Below are 20,048 nucleotides of genomic sequence, written 5' to 3' on the forward strand. Positions count from 1 at the left end.
AGTTCAATCAGTCATATTTAATATACCTTTTAGATCACAACATATAATTAGTTAAATGGAAATAATCACAGTTACCAAAATGTATATAACTTGATGTGTCACTTTGAGAGTTATGACAATATCAGTATTGTTTTGGAAGAAAGAAAAATCCTTTTTGAGAGGGATGGTTATAACCTTCCAGAAAATTCCAGAACAAAAGAGCTTAAATTAAGAAAAAAGTACCCCAAAAAGAATATGGCCCAACAGGTGCACACAGTTAACCAGTTGCTCCAGCCAGGCCCATGGCCCATGTCATGATGGTTCACCCTCCACTATGTGGAGACTTGTATGAACAGCTACTACAAACGAAGGCACCTAGAATGGGAACATTATAAAATGTTTATGAAAGGCTTTCAGGTGTATAATTATAACGGGGTCATCCATATGTTCCCAGGGTCCTATGTTCAGAGGGTCCTATGTTCCCAGGGTCCTATGTTCCCTAGATTAACATGGTAGATATTAGCTGTGTTGCCATTGGGGGTAAATTTAGGAAGTGGAAAAATGACAGGCCACGCCCTCTCACTTGGCTCTCTCAGCCGTCGTGTCTCCAATACAAAAAGTGACCCTAGCGGGATTTACCAGACTCAGGAGTTGACGTGATCATTCCAAAGGCAGGCAGGAGAAGCTCCGCTGACTTCTAGGAGTTGATGCTCGAAGTCTGCTCTAAACTAAGGATAGTTAGAGTGCTGAAGTTGTCTGTCATTCCCTTTAAGAGCAAGGAGCACAATATATACTGCTAAATTGACAACACCAAAAACGTGTAGCCTCTCTTTGGATGACCCTGTGTTTTCACGTCACATTATGAATTGTGGGTAAAGTCTGCAAACATACAAACTTATGGAAAGGATGCAGGTGCAAAGAGGAATACAAAGGAACCATATTGTCGTGCATGGGTGTAGGTTTTTGAATGTTCTAAGTTCCGCAACAATTGAAGGTTCTAAAATTCTATGTTGAATTCAATGAACCCAGATATTCTTTAGAACGTTCATTTCTCAACATTCCCGTCACACCAGTGTGACGGTACTCCTTTAAGGGTTAAACTTCATTGCATGTCAATCCTCTTGTGCAGCTGCGTGCTGGTAATGATATTCAGTTCAGCTCATGAATTGTTTTGGATCCTTCACCATTCTGCAATGTCACAAATACAGTCTCTTTCTGCAAACCTCACCTAGATTAGAACACTTGGTAAGGTACTTTCCACTGGTCCTGGCTCCAGCGTTTTTATTTGCTTATCTTTGATGAGTACCTAGAAGCCTGGCATGCCTGGGTGTGTCCTCTGTAAACTTTGTGGAAGGGGCCGGGGCCAACTGTTGAGAAACAGACTACTATTGCCCAAGCTGACAACACCCTTATTGGCTGTCATAAAAGTGTGTGCTGCACCTTTTATGACAGCCACAGATGGCAGGAAGTTGAATGGTATTCAATAATATTGCTATGAAATATTTGTGTTGTAGGGGTTTGCCCGTTGCTGTGAGAAACCCTCTCCCTTTCCAAATAGCCTGATGGTCATGCATAATTTCCCAGATAACAACTATCAGTATAAATACAAACAGATTTTGCTTTTGCTAAAATACATGCTCTGAATAAGCCTACCAATTCAGCTGCTTAGACAGAAAAATTACCCTGGGAGGGAGTTAGATTCAACCATATCAAATTGATTCACTGCAGCATCGCTAGTCCATCTCCAGACCCCAAATGCATAGTTGAGCCATCAACAAACAAGATTAGGTCAGGATTTGACAAAGGTGTTTCAGAAATGTCAGGGTGAGGTTCAGTGTACACAGACACACCTTCTCAACAATCATGCAAGAGTCACATGTGTGAGGGTTTATAACACATGCTGATATGTAGGTCAGTGTCAATGTCAATTCATTTAAAAAACAGTTGACCAAAGTAGTGTTGAGTAAAATAAAATAAAATAAAATAAAAGTAAAATAATAGTATAAAATAATAGTAATAACAATACAAAGTAGATTCTAAATTAAAATAATAATAATTTAGATGTAAGATGTGAAGGTTTCTCTTGTAAAATCAGTGAGTGCACACATCATGTGGGACAGGAGCTTCCAATCGTGAGGAAGCAATTTTGCATTGTAGGCATAACTAACATGCAATAACGTCGCCAACAACAACCAAAACTAGGCTAATCATTGTCAACATGTAAATTAAATGTAACATTATTGTGAATCAAATTAAAATGTTCTCTTTTGCAAACGTAGGCATAGTTAGGCTACTAGGCTGTTTTGCCTTGATTCATTTAGGCTATGCCTTTTTATTCAGGGCCGTATTAACAAAGAATTTTAAGGCTAAAAGTAGCTCCTAACTGGCGAATTTAGGAGCAACTCCTAAAAATAATGGGCATTTCACTCCTAACTTTAGGACTCCTAATTTTTTCACAAAAAGTAATTCACGAAGCATTTTAGACCTAAAAGTAGCACCTAAGTCTGGGACGGTCGAGAGGACTCCTAACTCACTAGACCTATTCATAAACAGCTTTTTTGTGGCATTTTACGTTGCGATGTTTTGAAATGCGTAGCCTATGCGCAACAGGAGCTTCCAATCGCGAGGGAACAATTTTGCATTCATAAAAGGGATGCAATAACGCCACCAACAACAACCAAAACTACTCATTGTTAACATGTAAATGAAATGTAACGTTTCATTGTGAATCAAATTAAAATGTTCTCCTCTTTGCAAACGTAGCCTAGGCATATGGTGACAGATTCATTTAATAATGTTGCAAAGGTAGGCTACTACATCAATCCATAGGCCTATGTTTCATTAGGCTACTAGGCTATTTGTTTGCCTCACTCTTTATTCATTTAGGCTAGGCCTTTTTATTCAGTTATTAATCATCTTCCGTCCTTCGCACTACTTGTGTAGCGCACGCATTCTCCGACCTGTCACCTGTCACTCATCATCGGAAGGGAGGTGTTTGGAATTCCCGCGTTACAATCGTTAGCCAATCAAGGTGGTCACTTCAGTCATGCTTGTGCATGAGTAATGACGTCATCCATAGCCACGAAGACTCACTCCTAGTTTAGGAGTTGTCTGAAAGGCTTTGTGAATAACTTTTAAGAGAAAACTCCAAGCTAAAATCTTTAAGTGCGATTTAGGAGTAGCCTACTCCTAGTAGTAAGATAAAAGCCTTTGTGAATAGCCTACGGCCCCAGTTATTCATCATCTTCCGTCCTTGTGTAGCGCACGCATTCTGAGACCTGTCACCTGTCACTAATCATCGTAAGGGAGGTGTTTGGAATCATGCCCGCGTTACAATCATCAGCCAATCAAGGTGGTCACGCTTGCCCATTTACCCAAATGAATGGTCGAATATTACTGATGATCATTGTTATTTAAAGAACATGCAGTGTGCGTAGGGTACCAAAAACATCTTGCTTGTAAGAAAGCATCATAACGCACATTCTGGCGGGTCTGTTATTTACTGTAGGCTGCGCAAACCACAGGCCTTTATTTTGGGCATTCGTTCATTTATTCATTCATTCAACCTTTATTTATTCTCGGAGGGTCATTGAGGGAAGCCCTCATTTTCAACGAAGCCGAGATTAGAGAAGCGAAGTAAAGCGCTCCACAAACAAGACAACATTCGAGCCTTCTGTTGAAGAATTTTATATAAAGCCTGCGCTAACAGTAATCCTCCTGCCCCTGATAGGCCTACCACAGCTGTGGATAGTGTGGAATGTTCAAGTAATAACACAAACCAATGTATGTCTCAATTGTCTTGCTGACCACCTCACACATTTCTCTAGATTTTGCAACGAACTTACATGACACAATGCCAAAAAATATGCCAGTTTTAGGACACAGAATAATGTTTGTAATGATACCAGGTAGGCCTACGTTTAACAGTAACAAGTGTAATGAGCTATTCATTGTCGAAGGTGCCTGAAGTGAAATTCTTACTTTGGAAAACAAACATTTGCCGATATCATCGCCGATCATCAGAATATTGCAACAGATTCTGTGTTCTGGACTGCAGGTAACTTGTTAAGCCAGTGGTTCTCAAACTTTTATTTCATTCCCCACTTTGATCAAGGGGCATGACTGATGATAGTGGAGATAACGTGTTATCCCGAGGCTTTTGCAAGTCAGCATCTTCGACGGTAGTCTATTAAAAATATAAGTTTTCGATGTCCCAAACGGAGAGCCATACTTTATTGTTTTTAACGATCTCTATGCTACTCACAAAAATGTAGCCTACATGATGAAGTAGGCTATCCAACTGTCTGTGTTAAATTATTGTGAGAGCCAGTGGTTTTCAAACATTATGCGTGACTCGGACATCTAACTAAATGCAACAGGCTCATATCGTCCTCGCATTCGCAAAATGAGGACCAGTGTTTTGTCAAATTGCAAATAGCTATTCGTTTTAACGATTTTTTTAATGATAGTATGAAGTGCTTTTTGTATAGGCTACTATCCTAATCTTGGAATATGGGGAGGGAAGTGGCGCGTCTGTCAGCCAAATATGAATGTAATTCTGCGGCATAAAGCAGATGTATTAGTTTATTGTACAGAAAAATAAAAATGACATGTCAAGCAGTCAATTGACTACATTGCAGTCAAGAAGTAGGGTAAATTAAGACACTGTTTTGATTTGCATAGTTGCGTTACCCCCAACACTGACAATAACATAGACAGCAAATTAAGATATTTTTTCGTTTTGTGGAGCAGCACGGTAGGCTATCAAAAGCAGATTTCGATTTTCGCTACCACCGTGTAGTCAAGCCTTAAGCCATACCCAAGTAGCCTTAATCGAGGTAATGTTTAATTACGATTTATTTTGTTATTGAATTCGTAGGCTCGGATTCCTCTCGGTAACAATTACGTTTAAAGGTAGCCTTAAGGTAGCCTAGCCTCCTGCTTTTTCAGAAGGGGCGGCAGTCAGGCTACTGACAGAGCGATGTACAGTGGCAGAGCGACGCACAGTGGCTGGAAGTGGTACTAAAGCTTCACGCAGCTTCATGCCTCGTAATGCGCGACTGAAGTGGCCATTTGAAAGCGATGCCCACTGTAGAGTGAGTGGCTGCTACAACACAATGTCAACACAGCTAGATAAGTAAGCCACTGGTCTGCACAGTGCTCCTCTCTCAAGTAATGCTTTGCATGTTGGCTCTGGCCCCTGCTCAGCCTCTTCTGATAGTGGATACTGCACCTTTGACGGATAATATGATTGCATAGTCAGTGGCTGAGCAGTAGATGAGTAGGGAGAACGAGTCCTGTTGTGCAAAGGAGGAAGGCGGTACAAATATCTGTCTCTGCACAGGGTTGACATTTAAAGAGCCTTTTGTTATGATTAAAATAAAACAAAGTGTGTTGGACAGGTTTCCAATCTTTGGTATTTTAGTTTAGCCTTAACTAAATAAACAAACAAACAAAAACACACCATTTACTTTGTGTTTTTTTCCCACATGGGTATAATAATATTTAGTTTGCAAACAAATATCTCAGACCAGGTGACAGGTCTACTACAGCTGAGAGTATTGTAGCTTTACTTGTAATTGCTATATCAACAGTCTTAACTGCATGTCCTAATTGGTACCAGTAAGTATTCCGGAAAATGACGAAAAGATGTCATCACACAATGCAAGCACTCTGGAGTTTCCTTATCTCCCTGGACTGAGACTGGACAAGTTAATACTATACTACTGTAGGCTGTTTGCATTCGTAACCTATGACAAAACAAAGCTGTAGGTCCCACTAAACCAACCCCATTCTGTGTGAGTGAAATTGTAAGATGTAATTTACACATTCAAGTCCCAGTCCAGTAAATATTCGGAGCAAACACTGCTGAGGAGGAAATGATGTTTAAATACATGATCTTCATATTACCATACCAATGTGAGAGAAACTGGCTCTGATATTATCTGACCTGATAGTCCTGTAACATGCACTATGTATTTGAGCTTTTCATTGTCACAAACTCACAACTATCCTTCTTCCCTATCATAATATTATGTGCTCCTGTATCCCCAAAAATATCCCCATTAACAGAAAGAGAGAGTTGGCTGAGTAGTCTGTGCTGTTGCATTCAGAGCGAGTTGAGGAAAACAGTTCAAATTGTAAATCAGATGTGTCACCATTCCTGTCCCCTGTTCAGACCTCCCTGTCCTATTCAGACTTGTCATGCTGAGACCAGACAGGAGTACTATACTGTGATGAGTGATCGTAGTACTGTTTCTGACTTGCCTTTCTACAGTGACGTGATACGTGGCCTACTCTTTAGATTCATTTGATTATTGTGTGAGCTCCACAAGGGGATAACTTACGCTACTTCCATCTCATAATAGACATTGATTGTGTTTACATGCACTTCAGCATTCCGATTATGACCGGGATTTTGAAGTATCTCAGTTGTCTTTTTGCACATGTAAACATCACACTCTGACAAACACATTCAGAATCCCATATCCTGGTTTTGATAATTCAGGTTATGAGAAACTGGGATACTGTTCCATGAATACAACTTATTCCTGACAGTGGCTGGTAACCAGGAAACTAGTATTTATCATGTATAGTGTTTAGTGTATTATTGACTTTTCATTTAAACCCTTCTCAATTCCCAGGAATTATTGCTATTATTCCTGTATTGTTAATAGAACGTTTACACTACTAATGTGTGTGTGTGTGTGTGTCATAGGATTGACTACTGTGCAGAAATCAGATTGAGACCAGGAACACGGAAATGTAAGTCTATGTGGTTGTTTATTTTGATGTGTTTGAAAAGACGCCTTCAGTATGGACTTGACAGCAGCATGTGATTAGATATAGAATAAACATCAAATGTTCAATATACAGAAAGAGATGTAGCAATGTGTGTATCATCTAGTGGTGTACAATTGATATTGTAGCATGATGTACTGGGGTGTATAGGACGGTGTACTGGAATGTTTGTGCTTGGCGAAAAATATCTAATCACGGATTAACATTCTGGTTTTGTGAAACATAGCTCAAAGAAATTAACAAAAGTGATAGTAATTTTATGGAATCACTACCCTGGAAATCCAGAGTTCTCGCAAGAGCACAATGGAATTGTCTCTGCAAGACACTCTGGCAATGAGCAATGATGCACATTACTTTTTCCCCTTGCATCCCGTGGAACCAATCAAATTGTGTCTGATATAGTCGGGCCAGAGGTGAGCTAAACTGATGACGACAGCGGAAGCATTCAGAGTAAACATTGGTCTAGTGTTATTCAATTGTGTGCAGTGAGATTTTCAAATGCATGCTTGGTGCCGCCCCTCAAGTTGGGCCATTACATTGTTCGTGGCCAGACCCTTAATCTTTCTAGATTATCAGGGTCTGGATTTTCCAGGCTATGGAATCACACAATCTTGAGAAAAAATATTTTATTTCATCAAAGTAAGAGGAGGTGCAACAAACTTGTTTTTCCCTCAGGATTAAATGATTCCATGTTTTTTTCCCTCTACATCAGTGGTCCCCAAACTTTTTCTTCCGAGGGCCAGCTCACTATGCCTGGCTCTAAGAGAGGGCCAGAGACTCTGAGTATATCAGTAACCATAAATAGCTTAGTGCTGTGAACAACAGCAGTCTACCTTAGTTGAATATTCCATTACATTTAATCTATAGGCTATTGCAATTTAATACCATTGTTAGCTGTGTTTATATTGCCATCATGCCATATCAGTGTAAAATGTAGCCTAAATTAAATAATACTAATAAAAAACAACTTTTGCATTCCCAAAAGTATTAGCAGGGAGTCCCAAAAGTATATTTTATTAAAAATGTGTGAACTCTGAATTCTGTGTCTTTGCATACACAGCTCAATTTGTGAATATCCTACAAATAATTTAGTTCTCAAACTATGAGAATTTTATGAAGTGGTCTGAAATGACCACCATTCTAACTTTCACTCACCTGATGAGAACTTTGTGAACTCTTTGTATGAACATTTGAACGAGTGAATAAAAAATAGAAATAATTATCCCAGAAAGTCCCAGAAATATGACTTGAATAGAAGTTAGTTAGTTCTTAAAAATTAATTGATAAACTTTTAAAATACTTTGAGCACTGATGCAGTCAGCATAGGCCTCTTACATTGTTTGCAGGTAGGCCTACATCACCAAAACAACCACCAGTGGACAAAACGAGTATTACATGTGTACTGTTAAGACTCGCCATAGAGAATGAATGGGGGAAATTGCGGAGGTTTTAGTTTGACGATGTTGTACTCCCTGGCCATCTGTTTCATAAGGGATAATGTATTGTCTGCCGATAATTATCAGAAAATAATCCCAACAGGGTGAACAGGAACAGGTTTTGCTTCGACATGAAGGGATTTATTTTCCGATAATTACTGGCGGACATTACATTATCCCGCTCATAATATGGCTACTTGCCAAAATGAGATAAGAAACTTCACATAATGGGTCTTGTAAAATGATTTTGTTAATGTTTCGTGGCTTCCGCTGACAAAACAAACAGGTCCCCACACAGATAGAACTTGACAGTTTCAGATGTTGCATGGCAACGTATTATTTGCTGACTTTCGCTTCCATTCCATTCCATAGCAATAAGTGAACTGACTTCTTGCGGAATGATATGAAAGACGTGAATCAAAAGCACAAAACCTGTTGCCATTGACAGCGGTCATTATATACTTAGTAGAGGTAATTATACAGTTTTAACAGACCTCCGAACGTTGGCAAGGCCCATTCATGTGAAAGGCACCTTCTGCAGCTGTGTAATAAAGAAAAATAGTAATGAGGGAGATCTGTAATTTGTCTTTTTTCAAAAAAATAAAACAGCTGAATGAACATCCTCCAAGAGTGATGGCCATCATCTTTGCCAGGGGTTGTAGCCATAGCCGTTTCAAGGCACTTTGGAGGCCCCAGGGAAAAGGAACCCCAAATGTTTTTTAATAACACAATTATTTTTTGTGCATACAGTATTTAGTGCGTACAGGTCAGGGAACACCCAAAAGCATTTGAATGATTCAAATGATACATCATGTTCATTACACCTTTTAAAAAAAAAAAACTGCATAGGATACTACACAACACATTTTACTAAAAACTACAGAGACTGCACACTGAACATGTACTGTAAATATAATCAATGTCCACCACTCTGTGCAAATTATTTAAAACTGCTGCGTTAAGGTTTTGGCAGTTAAGAACACAACATGTGTGGTCATCATATAGCCTAACTAATGATCTAATAAAATAGTGTGGAAGAGGTCACTATGAACAGCATAGGCATATTGTGATAAATACACAGATTATTATAGCCTGGGACTACCCATACAGACTTTTGGCAAATTTGGGATTTGCTCTGCATGTTCATCTGGCCAATAGGCCATTGAATCCCATTTCCAATGTCCCTAAAAACACATAATTTCAATCGCTAATACGGCTGGGCAGACACAGTTTTCTGTGAATGTCTTGTCATCCTCCCATGTCAATTAATTCATTTATACATGTTTGATACGTTTCCTAAAAATAAACCACAGAGCAGTATCCAAATAAGCAAAATTGTAAAGACAAAAATACTAATTAGCTCCCAATCACTCTCAAGGGAAAATGTTTAAGTATCCTTCATATGTCTTCACATGATTATGGTGTGAAAGTCCAAAGTTGTCAAAATGACCTGAGCCCCCACTTCCTTTACTACTACTACTTTACACAGTTGATAATAAGACAACGTTGAAATGCATAGTGAACTGCTTTGCCTTGCCTTTAGTGCAGTTTTTAAATCCTCCAAGGTCGCTTGTGATGAAAGTTTTTTTGCTTTAATTGTTTGAATTTAACAATTTTAACTCACTGAAAAACTATCTATAATACAAATATAAGTGTTTGTTTTTTAGTTCAGATTCAGTTCGTAGTAGCACAAGAATCGCTCCATTAGGGCAGCACTCTGGACTTGTAACCGGAGGGTTGCCGGTTCGAGCCCCGACCAGTGGGCCGCGGCTGAAGTGCCCTTGAGCAAGGCACCTAACCCCTCACTGCTCCCCGAACGCCGCCGTTGTAGCAGGCAGCTCACTGTTTGTTGTGCTGTTTGTGTTTCACTAATTCACTAATACTTATACTAAAAGTGGCAAATGCATAAATGTTTGTGTAATATAAATGTATTCTCCTCTTGTCTGCAGATGCCTGTGAGCTCACACTGGACCCAAACACAGCACACAAATATCTCTCTCTCTCTCAGGGGAACAGAAAGGTGACGCATGTCAGTAAAGAGCAATCATATCCATACCATCCAGAGAGATTTGACATGAAGTATCAGCTGTTGTGTACAGAGGGTCTGTCTGGACGCTGCTACTGGGAGGCTGAGTGGGGAGGGGGTGGAGTCACTGTAGCTCTGGCTTATAAAAGCATCTACAGGAAAGGGAGGGGTGATGAATGCTGGCTAGGATATAATGCCAAGTCCTGGAGTCTGAACTGCTCTCCTGGCAGATACGTTGTCAGGCACAATAAGACTGCCACACATGTCCCCTGCTTCCGCTCCAGAAGAGTAGGAGTGTATCTTGACTGGCCGGCCGGCACTCTGTCCTTCTACAGCGTCTCCTCTGATGCACTCACCCACCTGCACACGTTCCACTCAACATTCACTGAGCCCCTCTTTCCTGGGTTTTGGGTTTGGGATCATAACTCCTCAGTGTCCCTGTGCCACATCAAATGAGCTCCCAGATCACATGAGCTCCTCCTTGTGTCACTTGTTCATTAGATTAGATTCAACTTCATTGCACATTGTACAAGTACAGAGACAACAAAATGCAGTTTGTGTCTAACCAGAAGTACAAAAAAGCAGAAAAGTGCAATACACAGTATAGGCAGGTGATGCAGTACACTGTATAAACAGTATAAGACATACTGTGCCATGTAGACAGTAATATACAGTTACAGCCACTTTTCTACAGGCCCATCCTAAACATTTCTTTAAAACAAAAACTTAAAAACTTGTAAAACAAAATAAAAATAAATAAATCATATATTTTTAGTTGCTTATATCTTGAATATATCCTTAGAAATTGTTCCAGCAGCGGAGTTAAGGGGGATTGGGGGTTCATTTGGTCCTTGGTTAAAATATAAAGTAGGCTGTTTTTTGCTAATAAACTTAAACATAAACAAACACAATTTCCTGTGGAATCCCTGACTGCGGCTTCAATGTTAGCCTACTGTTATTTGTTGACTTGTATGTCCAAGGTCACACAAGCTTGTCTTGTCACACACATTGTTCATCCTGTGCTGGCTAATGAGATGGTCAAGTGTAATTAATTTCATTCAAATATTGATGACAAAACAGTCATCAATATTTAAATACCTTGGCCCAAAACAGTCATCAATATTTCATCAGAATAATAAGAATAAGAATGATGAGAACCATCCTCAACACGCCAGTAGAGCTCGTATGTGGAGGACTCCGTGTCCTGTCCTTGAAGAAATTAATAAATGTAAACAAACTAAAAGTTTACTCTAGCTACTCGAGAATTTACTTTTAAACAAATACAGTCGTTTATTTAGGATTAATGTGTATTGTGCTGTCCATAATGTAACCTTTGTTGTGCCATCCATGTTCTTTGCATATTCCGACAGTAAAGAATACTCAGTCGAAAAAACTGTGTTTACTGATCAGATACTGGATACCTTTTCATCTGTTTTATCAGATATTTCGTCAAATATTGAATATATGGGGGACAGTACAGTATCTCCCCCTCAAAGGGATGATACAAACACACAATGCAAAACACTCAATCACTCAGTTGAGATACACAAGTTTGTGACACTCTCAAGTGACCAGGTCAAAGTCAATTGAGAAAATGATCAACTTTGCGTAAAGCCAAAGAGAGACATGAGGATTCTCCGAAACTTCCTTGATATTTTGAGAATGGGCTTCTCCTTAATGGTAATTCTGTCCATAGTCTATTCATACCAAAAACATCAACACAATAATTTTGCCCATCAACTGTTCAACAGTGCACATAAACATTAGAACAAGAAAGCAGCATGCTACCCATGCTAGAAGCAACTCAAACAATATATTGATATCAAATTGATGTGTTGTAGCTCTGTGCAGATCTGGTTGAAACGTGAAGCATGTTGGACTGAACATAATGTATGTTTGCATTGTGCAAAAGTTCAGCATACATCACCTTCAGTCAAATATGCACAGTTCTTCTGCGCAAAGGGCATTGAGCCTTAAAATTGACGCCAACTTTATTTGCAAAGTTTATTCAAATGTGTAAAGGTGTAATTTTGGACATTAAAAAAAAAGATTTAAGGACCACTACATGTTGGTTTCATTCCTTTCCATAACATCTTCTTCACTTCACATCAGACCTATAGGCCATCGTAAACGCTTCAAACAGACAGTTTGGCATGTTTGTGTCGGTAACTGTAAACCAATGCCCTTTCCCCCGAAAAATTCTCAGATTTTGCCAAAGCGATCTTTTATTTCCAAGGCCTATATTTAGCATATTTTGCAACATTGAGGGTGTTGACCTCGATATTTCTGCTTTCTATCATCGTCAACTGGTTAGTTTAACTAAACTACCATAGGCCATCTTCAAGATCTCCACCCACATTTCCACACTTCCAAATCATTCCATTCCCAAACATTCCACCCCAATGAAAGTGGCACTCTATAGGGACCAGAGAGACATAGTGCCCTATCTTAATAATCTGAAACGCAAGTATCAAATGCAAAGCGCAAGTAGCTTTGTGGGCGGATCTTGGGCGCTGTTGCTATTTTACCGGCAGGATAAATGACTGTTCTGCCCCACGCAAATCTAAAATGGGGTGGTCTGAAGTACTGTAGCTACATTACTCATGGGTGTGGTTTGGGTGAACGTGCAATAAACCAAACAGATTGTTCTCACATTCCCTTTATCAACAGGCGCGCTTGTTCCATGGCAGATTGCTATTATGATGGCGGATTTGCCAGGCACAGCCAGGAGCGGTTCACAGTAGAGCTGTAATCGGACCTTAAAAGTTAGGCCCGACCTGGCCTGAGCCTGACAGAAATCAGCCCCAGCCCAAGCCTGACAGGTTTTTAAAAGCCCAAACTTATTTACAGCCCAACATAATTCAAATGTCCGAACACACGCAGCTCTTTTGAGTCATTTACACATTTTTTAACATAATTTATTCATGACTAATGTAGGCTATAGGCCAAAAACAAAAGCTCACAGAAAAAGAAGGGTTCACTGGCCTGTTCTTCAGTGAATTTTTTTAGCAGTTTGCAAAAGGAGTGCATTACAACCACTGGACGTCTGTGTAATGGCAAGTGTACCCTTTAGCCTCGATCTGGCCGCCGGGTGAATAAGGCGAATTGGTTGCTTTGAACAAAGTTTGCATTACATGTGTGGTGTGCTGTGGATATACTAACAAATTTTGCTACCTTCAGTAGCCTTTAGTATGGGTGTAGCGGGTATTGGATGATTATATGCTTTTCACATGTGTTGTGCTGTGAAAACTTCTGTTATCTCAAATGGGCCTAGGCAGCGGGGAGAATTAAGCTGTGTGTATAGTAATTGACACTCAAACACTTGCCCTCGCCTAAGTCTTATAGCCTACCACAGAGGACTGGGGCATGAGACGGTGGGCCAGGACTCCACATGGCCACACGGGGCACCCTTCCATTCTCCAGCCAGCCACACGGCTAAGCTATTGACATGTGGCTGTTCACCCATTTAACTTTGTTGCCTCTTAGGACTGCTACCTGAACTGGTCATGTGAACTTGAACTCTGAATTGTTAAATAGCACCTTAATTGTTAAATAGCAGAACGACTCTCAACCTGCATAATTAAAGTAATGTTTGCTAAAATTGTTGCATAGGGCCTCTTTAAACATTTCTGCGGGGCGCCTGTTATGAACCTCGCAGTTGCAAAATGCAAGGGACATGAATCAGCCTATTTGCACAAACATTAACGGACACCAGCTCTTCAAATTGATTCAAATCTAGTCAACTAAAGCAGACATCAGTATACCGGACATTGCAATTCAATTTGCGTCATAGGCTGTAGATAGTTTCGATTGTAGATACACTCTTTAAAGTTAATAGCAACCTCATCACATTCCTTATTATTTCGGATTTAAAACGCTCAACAGTGCATTATATTAGGTAGGCTACAATTTAAATGAAGATTTTAAACGCATTTCCTCTCGTTTCCCACCTCGTAACTCTTGTTAAGGCGCATTATCTTTTGACTATAGCGCAAAATCTGATATGTATTCATTTCACATTCTTACAATAGCTTGTCACAACATCAATACACAGCCTTGGTTTATGGCCTACAAAGAAACGTTTAACTCCGGAGGGAAATGCGGATTCAACTTCCCAAATAAAGAAACCTCCACAAATAGGTTACAATATAACGACTTGAGTTATTTGCTACATGTTTACATAGGAATTGACGGTGTTATGGATCCATTTGTCTGCAATGCAACGTAGCCTACAACATCTCTCTTTAGAAATACAGGAACAGCTTACTATGCTGAAGAGTGACGACGCCTGCGTAGCATGCAAGAATATCCCCAAGAAATGTTTGAGAACATGTGGCCTAAAACAATATTGGTGGTTGCATGCAGGTTGCATGTAAGATCTGAAGTGAAATGGGTCGCGATGGTCTGTCATTTTTAAAAAGTGGGTCCCCAGAAAAAAGTTTGGGAAACACTGTTCTAGGCTATAGCGGCGCCTAACTGACAGTTACTCTGATCGAAAGTGAAAGGTTGTAGTTATCGCCATTTCAGTGTTCGCGAAGACGGGTGTAGCCGACAGGCTTTGTTAGAGACGTCTTGGAAAATTTACATGTTAAAGGACCTATTTCGTGGTGAGTATTCTATCTTACATTCATGTTTGTTTTGTTTTTCTTATTTTTTCGGTAACCGAAATGAAAGAAAAGGTGCACGAAATGAAAGGGAATTGTGTTAGATGTTAGCCTACTCCGGATAGGCCTATATTAGCCTATTTTGTTTTTATGATTTTTAGTTGAGATCTTTTGCCTTTTGTCCTGGTCAATATCTGAGAAATTAGGAGACTACCAGTAGCATTCTGTAGAATTTGTCTGAATATTTGGCTTAAGTCCATCTTAGAGCACGTCTTCCGTCAACAACATTAGGCTATGCAAGATTCACATCACTGAGTAGTAAAACATTTTGAGCTAAGTTTATGCCATTTGTTGTAAGGTGCTCTTCGTTGTCATGTACATCGGCAATACATATGTTAAGCAGCAACTGGAATCCATGCATTTCCACGGAATTATTTTTGCAATCTGATCCATATCCTGTTCATTTGTGCTCGTCGCTCGACTTATCGTGACTAAATTCAAGATGGCTGCAAACGCTAAACTTCCTGAAGATACTGTCTGTATAAATCGTCTTGTAAGTAAACTACCAATGCTTTTTCAAAGTTCTCAATGTCTCGTTTTAAATGTCAGGGCCCTGGGAAGTATACCAATGAAGTGTGGAGAATGTCACAGGTTCAGTAGTCGTGGTTATGTGAACTTAGTTTCCAACAATTAATTTATACTTAAATTTTGGCTGTAAAGAAGCACTCCCCTGCACCCACACACAGACTCAGAGAAATAGGTACGGAAATACAAGTCTTTATTTTACAGTTCATTAATATTCATAGATATAATTAAAAAGTCCAATGTCAATTCTTTGGCCCTCCACTCTCCTAATCCACTGTCGACCGTGAAGAGAGTCCAGTCCTTTCCTTTCTACCGGAGGCCTAAGCTGGAACACATGACAAACACACACACACACTTCTGTCATACAGCACTTGGGGAAGTTTAACCCTACACACGAACACCGGATGGCACTACAGGAATTTTAGAGGCTCACAACCCTTTAATACAATAGATCCCCATAATATATATTAAGGAGCCCCCGCTAGTTGTACTCCACCCGCTACCCACGTAAGCGCCAATGCTCTGCTCACTACGCACAATCACGCACAAGCAAACCCGCACTCAAACTACGAATAACTCTAAACGGAAGGGAAAGGCCACTTAGCTCAACATGGGGGGGAAAGCTCCACACTTCTCTCCCCCCAAGGCAGTTGTGTAAGGGAGGTGAAATTCCACACTGATCACTGGTCCGGCAGCCTGTCTGTCGTCATTGAGCGTTATTCCGATGTTCTCCCCAGCGTCGTCGTGGCCAGTGGCGTTCCAGATCACGCAGTCTGCTCCCCTTCTCCGGGCTCAACCAGATGCCGTTCTGCGTTTAAACTGCTTGTTTAGCTGGCGACATAGGCCGTCCGCCGGTCCTTTAGCGATCCACCACTCCAACGCTGCAACACACAAAGACAAGCCAGAGACAAGGCACCAACTCCCTACAGGCATCTTCACACTGGCTTATCAACAAACATACAGCTGGTTTGTTTACATGAGCGCCGGCTAGTCCGTCACTCAACTACTTCCCCACCTATGGTTCCTAGTCTCCACCATATGACAGATACGTTGAGGCTTGTAAATGGTGTAAAACCATAGACATAATATACATAGACGCCGCATTGGCTGCTGGAAACAAGAAATGCGGCCGCCATCTTGGACCGGTCATACTCCTCATTGCGTTGCAGCAGAAAACACAAGATGACAGCACTGTGCAGCATGTTCCTGCTCAAATCGGCGGACCATACTCGGGGGATTTACTTTTCACAAGTAAGATTTAACATTACCGTACTATTGGTTGTATTTTGTATTTTCGAACAATGTGGCCTGTATCATAGCTACATGTATGACCTTTGCAGCAAAAAAAACCGCGTGAAAATCTGTTCGGTATTCAGTGAGATATGATTAATTAAGTGTGCTGACAGCTCATTGCACCGGCCAAACAGATTACACTGAGTGGAGTGGATGACGGGTCCAAGATGGCGGCTCCAAATCTCGTCAGCGCTAGTAGGGAGCAGCGGTCGATGCGGCGTCTATGTATATTATGTCTATGTGTAAAACAATCTTCTTCTTCTTCTGTCAGGTTTTATGGCAGTTTACAGGCAAAGTGTATTACCGCCATCTACTGGACTGAGATGCAATCAATTGGATGTTATTTCAAGGAAAATCATAAAAATAAAATAAATAATAAACAAAACAAAAAAACACAAAAACAACCAACTAAATCCTATTTGCTAATTGTGTTTCTTTGATAAATGTGATGACAGCACTAGTGATGTTTCCTGATCTAGGCTCACCTAATAAGGTGTCTAAAGAGAAGGCTTTCTTGGCTGCGTTCACTTCCCTCTTTAGCTTTTCTCTTTGTCTGGAGAATCTTAAGCATTTTAAAAGAACATGATCTACATCCTCTCTCATTCCACAAAACTCACATTTTCCAGTTGGATGTTTATTTACAACATGTAAGCTATTATTCAAACCAGTATGGCCTATTCTCATCCTTGTAAACCAAACCTCCTCTTGTCTGTTTGGGTACATAGGTTTGTTATTTAGGATATTCTTTTGTATATTATATAAATGTCTACCTTTCTTCTCCTTATCCCATTCAGCTTGCCATATTAAGTTAACTTTGTGTTTGATGATTACCTTAACTTCTGATCTGCTGAGAGGAATGTTTAACTGAACTTCCTCTTCCTTAGTTGCCTCTTTTGCCAGCTTGTCTGCTTCCTCATTACCACCAACTCCTTTATGAGCAGGTACCCATACAAACTGGATTGATATTCCCTGTTGACTGATTGCAAATATGATATTAATTTCATTCAATAAATCCTGTCGGCATGATGATTCTCCATTTTGTATAGATGTGAGAGAGGACATTGAATCAGAACAAATAACTGCTTTAGGGGGCCTAGCTTCTTCTATCCACTGTAATGCAATAATAATAGCTGTCATTTCAGCTGCAAATATGGACAGATGGTCTGATGTTCTCTTTTTAATAGAGATTTTGTGATCAGGGATATATGCTGCAATACCTGTTTTACCCTCTGAATCTTTAGATGCATCTGTATAGACCTGTGTTGTATCATAATACATACTTTCTAGATATTGCTCTACGTTCTGATACACTCCTCCAGATTTAGCTATCTCTTTGGTTTCCATAATCACCATAGGAGAACAAAACAACCAAGGTGGAGTTCCTACCAGGGGCACAGTCTTACTACAATTGATACCATCTATTTCCAATTGGTTTGCTATTTTATTACCATCCCAACCAAAGCTACAAATCTGGGATCTACCATATTCCCAACACTCGTTAAGAACTTTCTTAGTGGGGTGTGATACATCATGTTCCTTTAAATTAATCCAGTAAGCCATACTCAACTTAATACGTCTAAGGCTTAAGGGCATTTCTCCTGTTTCTATTTGTAATGCTGGTATTGAAGATGTTCTAAATGCACCACAACATATCCTCAGACTTTTAGCCTGCATTCTATTGATTTCACCAATCAATGTCTTAGATGCTGAACGATACACAATACATCCATAGTCTAACACTGATCTTATCAGTGCAATATAAATTCTTTTAAGGGACATCCCTGACGCTCCCCAGTTGTACCCTGACAAACATTTCAAAACATTAATGCCCTTTTTGCACCTCTCATTTATTTTCTGTATGTGTTCCTTAAATGTTAACTTGACATCAAACCACACTCCCAGGTACCTAATAACGTTAACTTGTTTTAATGATTGATTATATAACTTAAGTTCTAGTGTGGGATTTATTCTTTTCTTTGAAAAACAAATAAACTGAGTCTTCTCTATAGACAAATGAAAACCCCACTCACATGCCCATTTTTCTACCTTGTTAATAGCCAGTTGCATTTTGGTTGTAATATTATCAATATTGCGTCCTTTTACCCACAAAGCTCCATCATCCGCATATAATGCTCTATTAATTCTAATGTCGTCTATTGTATTGAAAACATCATTAATCATGATGTTGAACAGCACTGGACTGCATACACTACCCTGAGGTGTTCCGTTTTCTATTGAATAGATGTTAGACAAAATTAACCCCAACTCTCACTTCTATTGTTCTATCCTTTAAAAAGTCTCTAATCCAGTTAAACATCTTCAAAGTCAAAGTCAAAGTCAAAGTCAGCTTTATTGTCAATTTCTTCACATGTTCCAGACATACAAAGAGATCGAAATTACGTTTCTCACTATCCCACGGTGAAGACAAGACATATTTTGCCAATTTAGGTCCACAGACAAACATAACATTCAAGTAAACAAAAAAGTAAGTAAATAAGAGGGCACATATAATAATAAAAAAATAAGAGCAGCAAAATTTGGTTGAAATTGTGCATAGACAGTCAATAAAATACTAGTGCAAAGTCAGGCCAATAAAAGGCTTGGGTAGTTCTGTTTGACCTAAGTAAGAAAGAAAGTGGCATAGTGGTGCAAGTTATGTAAGAGCAGCAGAAGTGTTGTGTTTTCAGGACAACAACACCAAGTTGTAAAGTGTACAAGTGTGCAAGTGTGCAAGTGGAGTAGTGCAGGCGGCCATTTTGGGTCCAATGTCCAGGATGTTATGTAGCTGAGGGTGGAGGGGGGAGAGGAGGGAGAGAGTTCAGCATCCTTACAGCTTGGTGTATGAAGCTGTTGGTGAGTCTGGTAGTGCGGGAGCGCAGGCTTCTGTACCTCTTCCCAGAGGGCAGTAGATCAAACTGATTGTGAGCGGGGTGACTTGCATCACTCACAATTTTGGTCGCCTTGCGGGTGAGGTGGGTGGTGTAAATGTCCTTCAGGGAGGGGAGTGAAGCACCAATAATCCTTCCAGCTGTGTTCACTATGCGCTGCAGGGCTTTCCTGTTGTATTCAGTGCAGCTTCCGCCCCACACAGCGATACAGCTGGAGAGGATGCTCTCAATGGTGCCTCGGTAGAATGTGGTCATGATGGCTGGTGGAGCACTTGCTCGCCTGAGTTTCCGCAGGAAGTACAGGCGGCGCTGAGCTCTCTTCGCCAGTGATGCAGTGTTGGTGGTCCAGGAGAGGTCTTCACTGATGTGCACCCCCAGGAATTTGGTGCTGCTCGCTCTCTCCACCACAGCACCGTCGATGGTCAGTGGCAGGTGT

At 40.2% G+C, this 20,048-nt stretch overlaps 2 protein-coding genes across 2 annotated transcripts in view; both read left to right on the plus strand.

The window, feature by feature from the left end:
- LOC121719409 (protein NLRC3-like) overlaps window positions 1-11,635 on the plus strand; it is a 34,802-nt gene extending 23,167 nt beyond the window's left edge. Inside the window, exons 8-9 of the mRNA XM_042105013.1 lie at window positions 6,698-6,744; window positions 10,166-11,635. Coding sequence (XP_041960947.1) covers window positions 6,698-6,744; window positions 10,166-10,698 — 580 coding nt within the window. The 3' untranslated portion in view covers window positions 10,699-11,635. The remainder of the gene's footprint in view (window positions 1-6,697; window positions 6,745-10,165) is intronic.
- A 2,734-nt stretch (window positions 11,636-14,369) lies between these two features.
- Window positions 14,370-20,048, plus strand: part of LOC121719400 (titin-like) — a 75,830-nt gene continuing 70,151 nt past the window's right edge. The window contains exon 1 of the mRNA XM_042104983.1: window positions 14,370-14,849. The gene's annotated coding sequence lies outside the window, so the exon portion shown is untranslated. The remainder of the gene's footprint in view (window positions 14,850-20,048) is intronic.

This window comes from Alosa sapidissima, chromosome 9 (assembly GCF_018492685.1).
Source record: "Alosa sapidissima isolate fAloSap1 chromosome 9, fAloSap1.pri, whole genome shotgun sequence".
NCBI lineage: Eukaryota > Metazoa > Chordata > Actinopteri > Clupeiformes > Clupeidae > Alosa > Alosa sapidissima.